At 36.6% G+C, this 10,580-nt stretch overlaps 2 protein-coding genes across 4 annotated transcripts; both read left to right on the plus strand.

Annotated features, from left to right (window-relative positions):
- The first annotated feature begins 1,501 nt into the window (after positions 1-1,501).
- LOC119070641 (ER membrane protein complex subunit 4) lies at positions 1,502-2,365 on the plus strand. The gene is made up of 2 exons (XM_037175070.1): positions 1,502-1,648; positions 1,775-2,365. Exons 1-2 carry the CDS (start codon positions 1,587-1,589, stop codon positions 2,244-2,246), a joined length of 534 nt encoding a protein of 177 aa, XP_037030965.1. The 5' UTR covers positions 1,502-1,586; the 3' UTR covers positions 2,247-2,365.
- A 2,452-nt stretch (positions 2,366-4,817) lies between these two features.
- LOC119070648 (nicotianamine synthase 1-like) lies at positions 4,818-8,263 on the plus strand. Of its 3 annotated transcripts, none has more exons than XM_037175079.1 (4): positions 4,818-4,949; positions 6,212-6,296; positions 6,449-6,574; positions 7,145-8,263. In XM_037175079.1, exons 2-4 carry the CDS (start codon positions 6,252-6,254, stop codon positions 8,084-8,086), a joined length of 1,113 nt encoding a protein of 370 aa, XP_037030974.1. In that variant the 5' UTR covers positions 4,818-4,949; positions 6,212-6,251; the 3' UTR covers positions 8,087-8,263. The 3 variants fall into 3 exon arrangements, with proteins under 3 accessions (XP_037030974.1, XP_037030973.1, XP_037030972.1); XM_037175078.1 differs by having other exon boundaries at positions 4,818-4,941; XM_037175077.1 differs by lacking the exon at positions 4,818-4,949 and having other exon boundaries at positions 6,131-6,296.
- Positions 8,264-10,580: the final 2,317 nt, after the last annotated feature.

Here is a 10,580-nt window from a genome sequence, read left to right on the forward strand (position 1 = left end):
TATAGCGACGACCTCAGGACACCGGAACATTAATCAGTTTTTCAATCGGAGATTAGGATTTGAAAAAAAAAAACAAAGTTTACAGCCTTGACCCAGGCATGTTTAAAAATGACAGCGCCACCATGCAATCTCTCGAGTGTAACTCTATGGCTATGGTTTCATCATAATACTTTTTTAAGATTCTTATCGTCAAGTTGATATAAGGGCGATTTGAAAACTAATTACTGTTCAAGGAGTAAAGATTATATATATTATGCATCTGTTGCCAAGATTGGTATTTTGACGTGTAGGACATTATTGCCCTAGCCGATATGTCTAGAACGATAATCTCGAGCTTATCCCTCTAGGGAGTTTTTGTTTATCTCGATATATCTGTTCTCGACAGATAAAATATGATATGCACCTATTGCCAGACTGTTATTTTGACGTATAGGCATTATGGCCCACGCCTTCGGCTAGGGCAATAATGTCCTACACGTCAAAATACCAATCTTGGCAACAGGTGCATAATATATATTTCTGTTGACACCCGGGTTTGTTGCAGCGACACCTTTTGAAAAATGTCGAACCGTACTCGTAGAATTGAGAAAAGAGAACTGATACCCTAATCCTTCTCCAGTGCATTGGTTGTAGGGTGTAGGAAACAACAAGGAAAAGTTTTTGAAAATCGAAAAGATTGTGCAGTAAGTTTTTGTTTCCCCTTAAACTAAGTTAAAATCTCTAATGGGAGAATAGTGCTAGTGCACATAAACTCGATGAAAGTATTAAGCAGGTAAGGTCTAATGTCGGCGCGGATAACGTGGGTGGATAATAGTACTTGATTGTATCCAAGTTTTATTTTGCTACTTAAATCATTGCTCGTGTATTGTTTGCTATATATTCAGTTTGATGCGTGTGATAGTCGATAACGTTACGAATTCTTGTCTTTAACTAAGACCTGGATCACAAATAGCAGTAACAGTGATCTGAAGAGTTATAACGGTATCACTTGTCTTTTCTAAATTCTATAGAGTACGGTTAGCCATTTTTTAAAAGATGTCGCCGCAACAAACCCTTTGATAATTTGACGCGACAAGGATTCTTTTTCTTCAACTGCCGCATTTAAATTAAAAACTACGACGAAATATTCAAACACACACAAAAAACGTTGAATTTATTTCTTTTAATTTAAATTTAAAATCAGGCTCGATTATGTCGAAATCTTTGTTTTTCTAATGTTTTCGCTTCACTTTTCTTATTTGAATCGCAAATTGTATTGACCATTTGCTACTCTCTTTCTCCTCGTTTCTTGACATCTGTCACATTTCGTTCAGTGTTACTGGTAGTCGTTTTAACTTTATATGAGTATCATTTGTAACCTTTGGTTGACGAAATATTTTACCGCTACATGTCGACCCTTTGTTGGCAATCGTAATTTGTGTTTAAATTTCCGGCGCTACTTTCTACCTTGGCTTCAACAATTGGTGATACGGTTGACAGATGTCGCGTGTAATGAAATCATTTTGACATCGTTTTGACACTTACGTGCCTCCATATATCAGTGTCATCCGCATTTATTTACTTTTTACGAGAATTTTGTAATAAAAATGAAAAATTTAGCAGAAGACAAAAAATTCAAATGGTCGTTAAAGCCATCAGCTAGTCTCAGGTAAATTAAATCCTTCAACGGAGAGCAGTACCTGAGCACTTCAGTTTTTTTATACAGAAAATCAATGAATGACACTCGGTCTTTCGACTGATTAATTTATGAATTTTTTCCTCGTTTAATATTCAGAGACAAGTCATCGGAAACAGCGTCACCGCCCGGTTACAATCCATCAATTCATGGTGGAGTGGTGGAAACTGAAGCTACAAATAAAAATTCCGAACAGACGCATCTCATCATTAAGAAATCGTGGGATGTCGCCATCGGCCCATTGAAACAAATTCCGATGAACCTACTACTGATGTACATGTCCGGTTCAACGATTTCGATTTTCCCGATTATGATGATTGGAATGATGTTAATGAAACCGTTATCGGCCATCACAACGACACACACCACATTCAAAACGTTTGAGCAATCCGGCACCGGAACGATCGGACAGAAAATCGTTTTCGTTTTGGGGCACATTGCATGCGTTGGATTAGCTTTGTACAAGTGTCACAGCATGGGATTGCTGCCGTCACATGCGTCGGATTGGTTGGCATTTGCTGAACCACAAATAAGGACTGAGTACTCCGGTGGTGGATTGGTTCTTTTGTAGAAATGGTTGGTGTCCACTTGATCATTCTTTTGTTTTGTGGTCCGATTTGGTCGACATTTTTTTTTCCTAATTTAATGTTTTGTTGTGGAATAATAATAATAAAAAATATGGAACCCACATTCACGAGTCTTTAGCTAGGTCTGTCTGAGTTATGGATTCGATTAACTTTTCACCGACAGCAAAGCAAGCAAACTTCGTTAGTATAGTTACTTCGAATCTACTACTTCTATTGGAATTCATAAATTGGAAATTCCAATATGACATTGGACTTATGAAGAGAACAATTATCGAGTCTTCCTTCCGCGTGTGAAATTGTATCTTCCATCTCCATTCATTCCCGTGAAGTATCGCCAAAGTCAAATCGCCAAGAAAAAATTAAATCGCGAAAGTTTGACGAACCGCCAAGAAAAATCGCCAAAGTTTGAAGAAACGCCAATTATTTGACTTTTTTTGTCGTTTCTTCTCACTTTGACGAATTTTCTTGGCGTTTCTTCACACTTTGGCGATTTTTTTTGTCGTTTCTTCACACTTTGTCGATTTTTTTTTGGCGATTTAAAAAGTTCTCAGAAACCCACGAATCGCCAAAAAAAATTGCCAAAGTGTGAAGAACCGCCAAGAAAAATCGCCAAAGTGTGAAGAAACGACAAAATGTGAAGAAACGCCAATATTTTCTTTTTGGCGATTCGACTTTGGCGATACTTCACGGGAATTCTCCATTCGACTTTCGATTTTAAACAATTTCGCTTTATAGGTCTTGCTTCCGTTTGTACTACAACAATCATTATTACGTAAAAGCAATTATAGTAATAGCAAGTATATCACGAGCGGAATGAGGGGTACAATTGTTATTGTTCAACGAATTAAGAAAAGTTGGAAATTGCCCGAGAAAATGCAATTTCCACTTTTTTTTCCAAAGGAACATTTTATCTTTAGCTGTGGTGTGTCACCCGCATATCTGTATCTGCGTGACCTACGTTTACAGCCTTGGAAAATACTTTGGCTATTCGTACATTTTTCAGTGCTGCCAGCACATTTGAATCATCAATAACTCGAAAAATATACGTCAACTGTGTGTTGTTCTACCCTTTAGACTAATCATATATAGACTGGTATTTCGTATAAAATGTGGTTCCACAACGCACTTCAAGGACAAAGTGCTTCGAGTGACAGCTGCCAAAGAGTACTATTCTGTATGAAAAATTCTTCCAGATTTTTTTGTAGTTCAAAAATTTGTTTGATACACTGTCCCGTTTTAGTACTCTATTTAAAGTATCACTTATGCTTGAAGTGGGTCAGGTCCCAACATCATTTTGTAATACCACGCCATACAAATTCAATTTTGGTGAATTTGTTTGTATGGAAAAGGTGTGTTCCCGCGTATCTAATAAAATGGCGATCTGCATGACCTCCCCAAAGTATACAGCCTTGCAATTTAGTAGGGAAATTTTACTGTCAATACACAAAATACACAAAATACACAAAATACACCAACACATTCATACGTCGATCGAATGTCAAACCAAATTTTTGAAAGATCACCCTCGAATCCACGTTAGCGCTGATTTTCGAGTACTAGACATTTCAAATATACTTTTGCTTCAGCGCTCGAACAAAATTTTTGAATGAAGGGCTAGTCTATTACTATTTAGTCTACGGTAGGATTTTAATTAAATGTCTTACCCCATATTAGGGATCTTCATAAAAATAGAGTTCTCGAGTTATCATAGATTTAACTGCACCACTGAAAAAAGTGGGCATCATTTATGGACTTGGACATTCCCTGAGGGGTTTGTTCTACCTTGAGAAAATACTATTTTCTTCAGAAAGGAAGGTCCGACTTCGGAGTCAGTAAATCATAGCAAATATTTTTATTGACACTGTACCTCATTTCTAAGCATCTTCCCGGAGAACGTAAAATATGAAATCCATGTACCAATTGATGCAAATTGATCATTAATTTTCTCAAATTTTCACGAATTTATCAAATTTTCGTGAATTTTCGCAAAAAAAATTTTTTGTGAAAATTTGAGAAAATTCGTGAAAATATTTTCGCGAATATAGGCACTGCAGTGCACTGGTGCGAATAGTGCGAAAACCACTTTATAATTCTTCGGATTGGATATTCGCAAAAGCTACTACTCGCACAATAGTGAATACCTAATAATAATGAGCTTGTCGTCTATGAATCGTATTCGTATATATACATTAACGATAATTAAACAATTTTTGGTATTTTTGGAGAGATAAAAGCGTTAAACATGTGGCCTATTAATAATGTGCCTAGAAGACCAATGTAATGTGTAGGAAACTGGTTACATATCCACGAGTATAGATATCAATGTCTAAATATTTTTGCGATACAAATAACTTCCGGACATACACAAGTACACATATATCGGTTGTGTTAATAAACTTTTTTGTATGTGTGTCAAAATTGAATAAAGCGCGGTTATATAGGGCCCAGATATTGATATCACATGATAACAATAACATAAAATTAGAAAACAGGTTCTCCCTTTATCAACTTCAGGTTAGAATTGGTTTCTTCTTTAGTCTTATTTCGTTCTTGAAGTGGATCTTTCGTGATGTCGGAATAGGGCCCGTATAATTTTTAAGTTTGTGTTCCAGGACATTTTAAACTTACCAAAACTAGTGACAATAAAATTGGTATCGACATCAATTTGAATTGATTCTGGTAGTTCAGTCCGTTACTTTATTTAATTTGATATTTTGCATGAATGTGCTTTGTGTAAGATGTTAAAAACAGACAAACTTTATAAAAGAAATTTTCGAAGCTGAAGCTCCACGCCATCATCTAAGCTTTGGACAACATAATATATTCTATTTCATATGTGCGGCGTGATTAATCTGATTTTCTCCACTCAAAAGGCAATGAGAAAATTATTTTTTGTTGACGCTTCGACTGATGACGTTCGGGAGAACAAATGTCTCCCCCGTTTTTTTAGATGGGAAAAAATATTGATTTACTACCCCGAACTGTCACAATTGTTTTGGTTTTGAAAACTTGTGTAGCAGCCTGATATTATTGTTTTGTGGAGAAAAACGGTTAAGCCAACGCACTTCAAGCAAAAGTGGTACTCTAAATAGGATACTGAAACTTGACAGTGCTTCATACAAAATTTTACACTGTAAAAAGAGGGGGGGACGAAATTTCATACAAAAAGTACTCTATTTGACAGCTGTCATTAATAGCACTTTTGCTTGAAGTGCGTTGGTTAATCACATCTCGTACATGTGAAGAACATAAATATATGAAAATAGGAAATTCTAACTCGAGCGATTCGTAGCACTCCCTTAACACTAGCCAAAAAACTTAGCGCCTGTTGGAATTTTCTATTTTCTTACCTTGGTAAACAAATACCTATTATTCATATTAGGCTAAGGGTGGATCGTGCACGCTTCCAAGTTAAGGCTGATATTCGAAATTTTTGTTCAAACTCCAGGCCCAGATTAGTCTCGGCAAAATACGAATGGGGCTGGGGTTTTCAATTTTGTAAAATCGACCCACCCTATATAACAGATAGTAACCGTTAACTAAAAATCGTGACGCAATTCTTACTAATTAAACCAAATCCACTTAAAAATGGGTCATTCATTCACGATTAAAAATAAATATAAGCGAAAATCTACCAGTAGTGTTCTGCTACCTTGTCTTCTATTGAGTGTTTTAAATTAAAGTTGCCCTTCTCTGGGTTCGAGCGAAGTAAAATAAGACCACAGATTACACTAAAGTAGAGTAGATACATAAGAAGATAATCCCGATAATGACTTTATTTACGATACGTGTCGTATAACGTTGTTACTTGCAGGCAGAGTCTTCCTTTGTTATCTTGATACGTAAAGAAATATTTTACACTTCGAAATGTGATACTGTGTCATATTCTGTTACATAACAGCTGTTAATACAATAGACATTAAAATACGTTGTTTCTGACTGTTTCCAGCATTATTACCGCAACTCGTTGACCACAGCGGCATCAGAAAATGCACATCGTGTTTCTAATTTTAATCATCGGCAGTAATTTTCGGGTGAGTCTCTTCATCACTAGTTGTCCATTACATTGATGAGGCGAACAAGGAACAAATGAATTTAAAATATTCAATTCCCATGAAACTAAACTTGACACAAAAGTCCTTTAGAGATTCAACTCCTACCAAAATCATTTTCGTCAACATTTCAGGCTTTCAAAGCTGAATGGAATCCATTGATCGTATATGAAGGTGGTGAGACGATTGGTTTCAGTACCAAAATAGAATTAGCCAGGTCTGTTTTGTGTTCAACTGGACAAAGTCAACAGCAATGCACGGTAAGTAAGAAATGTCCTGCTGTTACAGAAGCAGATATAAGCAATGTCTACACAAACGATATTTACGAGATCATACCTGGTTGCAATGAAAATGTATCAATAAATAATTCTAGTAATTCTCGGAAAAGGAAATTTCAGTCCAGGTCAGGTATTTTCTTCGAAGAACCCTGACCTGATCTTCACCTGAATTTCTGAAACCTGTCAGGTCAGGCCTCAGGTTGAACTTGAATTTTCAGAATACAAATTTGTAAAAACAAATTCGGGTCAAACTGAAACCTGACCCGACAGATCGACGAAATTACTATTTCAAGTCAGCCTAACATTTTCAGTTCAATCGGGTTTCAGGTAAAATTCAGGTTGACCTAACCTGTTCCGTGCGTGCTTTGAAATTTCGGTGAAATTGTGTTCACTTTTACGAAGTTGAAAAGGAGCCTTTTAACGCTAAACCCTACCTCTCCAAAGAAGCCCTCTACTGATATCATATCAACTGTTTCGTTACTTTAGGTCCTAAGATTTCTAAGACACACATTTCATCCACAGATTAAACTATTCTGTTCCTACCGTTTTCAGATCCTCCGTAGAAATTGTGATAAGGAAATCACTACGTCCCTTTGTTTGTCGTCAAATATACCAAAAAATATTACCAGCATGTCACCGACCAACTCATCACACTACATAATATCTACAATCCATAACACAACAGATCCAGAGTTCCTACAATTCATCCTGCCAGTAATCGAACAGATAGTTTCCCTGCCAGAGGATAAATTGCATCCCAGTCCCATTACCAACTCCTTATTCACATCGCTAGTCAATCTCATTTGTGTGGATGATCTCAAGGGCGATACGATTTCGACAATTTTGTCTCATCACGATATTATTGGCTATCAACAGCAGCTTATGCAAAAATGCTCGTCAGCCGAGTACTTTTTGGAAGTTGATTTCGCCCGTCAAGTTCAATCTGGAGCGAAATCAATTGAAGATTTCTTGTATTACGAGAACTATGTGTCGTTGGTGCAGTTCGAAATGGAGAGTCTGAAGATATACGCTGGAAATGTTTCCATCAATCGAGCTGTTGTGATCGGTTCCGGCCCATTACCTCTAACCTCTGTGGAAGTATTGAAACATTTACCTCCATCGGCTGTGATTATCAATTACGACCATTCTGCGGAAGCAGTGGAGCTAGGCACAATTGTGATCAATAAAATATCGAGACTTTCCGTCGAACATCGCTCTGCGTTACAAATAACAGCAAAGGATCTTGAGGAAGTCGATCTTGTCTATTTAGCCGCGCTGGTTGGAATTGATAAAGCCGAGAAAATGGAGATCATGAAACATTTGTACGACGTGATGAGACCTGGATCAATTTTGATTGCGAGAAGCGCCATCGGACTTAAGACACTGGTCTATAGAAGATTGACGATTGAAGAATTCGGAGAATTTTCCAATATTCAAGAGTTTCATCCTAAGGACAAGAAAGTGCTGAATTCAATTGCTTGTGGTACACGATAAATTCCAGAATTGTTTGACGTTATACTGTAAATAATAAAAGTAAAAAAAATGGTTCGAAGTTAATTAGTGGCATAGCACTGCTTCTAGCATTAACATAGAAAATATCATGAAGAGTCAAACTGTCTTCGTGAGGGTTAAAACCGTTAAAACACACAACCCATACAAGTGTATACAGTGTATACAAGTTTGGAAGTTTTTGACATCTGACATAGACAATGCTAGAAGAAGTGCTATGTCAGTGGTCATGTAGTGAGGATATTTCAATATGGCAAACCTAATTCAGCCGTTATTTTCAGTGAGCGATTCTCAGAATAAAGTGGTCCTTAGACGGAATCCAACATCCATTAAAAATCCGTAACGCAGCCCTTTAGAATCGTCAATCGTATCGCGTTATAATTATTTAATCTAATGCTACTATTTCGTTCGAAATATTACGTTTTTGATACCAAATCTTTTACTTCATTTGTTTTAACGTACATTTTGCCATCAGATATCACCAAAAAGAGATCATTATTTCTTTAGACGTCGATGTCGATAACATCGAGAAGCTAGAGGACTATGCTAACTCACGATTGTCGGGAGTTCTAACTTAAAAAATGGACCGCAACAAACTCTTCTTTGACGGAAGTATGAGATTAGATGCATTGTGTCTAACATTATCACTCGAATGTCAGGTGTCAAAAAGCCTCCAAATTCATGCATTATGCGTGGACACAACCCACGTACTCTTAGCACTGGATTCAACTGAGTTCGCCCTTTTTACGAAATTTCGTATAGCTCGAAAAGTGAAATTTCAGGTCTGGTCAGGTATTTTCAGGTACTAAAAAAAACACTTTGTGTGACTTGTTCGAGTACACTTGTTGTATGTTTTGACTCACACGAAAAAAAGTAGGACTCCTGGCCTGTAAGAAAGAAATGCAAAACCTATTCTGATACCAGCCTCCCAATATTTTCTATGTTAATGCTAGAAGCAATGCTTTGTTGTTAAAATTAAGTGAATTTGAATCAAACCCAAAAACGATTTTCCATGAAAGGCTCAATATTTTAACAACAGAAGTAACAGACTTATTGATTACATCGCTTATCATTATACGCTCACAGTTCTCGTAAACGGTTAATCCATAAAATCAATGTTGGAGCTCATTCGTCACTCTGAATCGGCTCTACAATAATTCGTCACTCATTCAGTATTGTGTCCTCTGAATTGATATGTTCTTTCAAATATACACATTAAGTCGATAATTTCCCGATATAAAGAAACATAAGTCGTTAAGACAGGGTGTAAAAAAATGAAGAAAAGTGAAGAACTGTTCACCCATCAATTTGTAATAGACTTTACGTGCAATTTGTTGAGTACATTTTTCGCATTTACCGACCAGAAGCACGTAAAGCACTGTACGTACGAGGTTCCAAATTTTTATTTTGACGAGTGGGAATACAGCCCTCCCCTTCGGGTCGGGCCATAACGTACCCACTCGTCAAAATAAAAATTTGGAACCTCGGACGTAATGTACTATTACATAGGGAATGCTAAAATTAATGAAGTGAAAGATTTGGTATCAATCTGTTGGAAATTTTCAATAGAAGTAAAGAAGAGACGTAATAATACTGATGATATGCTTGTGCACGGCTTAGTAGCGCAGTGTGGTGACCGATCGCATTAATTATTGAGTAGGTTCGAATTTCAACCGCACTATGTTGCAGTCAGTCAGACAACATTATGATTGAATCGGTTCGCGGCTGAGATAGTATCTCTTTCTTCCGTTGTACTAAGTGTTATATGTATTGTAATTAACTAGGATTAAAGCATTGGTTAATATTGAACAACTATTTCGATGAAGCAATCACCTGATTTTTGGACAAAGTGGTCTGGTATAAAGGTCAACTTAAAATGAGAACTATTTCCATGGTTGAAGCAAGAGCAAGAGAAGTAACAGATTTAATCACCCCTGTTTGAGGTAAGTATTTGTGCCGAAGTTTTTTCTCGGTACAGTTAGTTCAAATAATCTTCGAAAAACCCAATGAAAATTCGAAAAAGTCTCTCTAGGGCTACATACAACTCAAAATCTAAACTTTCCCTCAACAATCTTTCCGGAAATCGACCGAATTAACAATGTCCGGGAATTCAGCTTCAAAATGTAAGAAAAATCTTTTGTCGTTTTGTTTTCTTCATGACTCAAGTTCATGAAATATTTGCAATTTTTTATGAAGTCGGACAGCTTTGTATGTTTGTACAGTATAAGTAGGTGTAGGATCGAGTAAATATAAACCGAACAACCGATGTTGTTCAAACAATTGAGAAGATTTTTACGAATTTTTGAATAGAGAGATCCATCAATAAACAATCCAGTTTTGAGAAACTGCTAGTCATCTGTTATCGACAACGATGACATAAATAGGCGATTAGCTCTGACCAGTATTTTCTTATAGTAAACAGTGCAGTAAAACAAAAGAAGTAAAAGATTTGATATGAAACACGAAGTGATACTTGAAA

The sequence above is a fragment of the Bradysia coprophila genome (assembly GCF_014529535.1).
Source record: "Bradysia coprophila strain Holo2 chromosome IV unlocalized genomic scaffold, BU_Bcop_v1 contig_106, whole genome shotgun sequence".
Taxonomy (NCBI): domain Eukaryota; kingdom Metazoa; phylum Arthropoda; class Insecta; order Diptera; family Sciaridae; genus Bradysia; species Bradysia coprophila.

Excerpts from the sequence above, each read along its gene's own strand:
- LOC119070641 (XM_037175070.1), top strand. The coding sequence starts at position 1,587 with ATGAAAAATTTAGCAGAAGACAAAAAATTCAAATGGTCGTTAAAGCCA. Across the intron at positions 1,649-1,774 it reads AAGCCATCAGCTAGTCTCAG|AGACAAGTCATCGGAAACAG; the intron begins GTAAATTAAATC and ends TTTAATATTCAG.
- LOC119070648 (XM_037175079.1), top strand. The coding sequence starts at position 6,252 with ATGCACATCGTGTTTCTAATTTTAATCATCGGCAGTAATTTTCGG. Across the intron at positions 6,297-6,448 it reads TCATCGGCAGTAATTTTCGG|GCTTTCAAAGCTGAATGGAA; the intron begins GTGAGTCTCTTC and ends TCAACATTTCAG. Across the intron at positions 6,575-7,144 it reads AAAGTCAACAGCAATGCACG|ATCCTCCGTAGAAATTGTGA; the intron begins GTAAGTAAGAAA and ends TACCGTTTTCAG.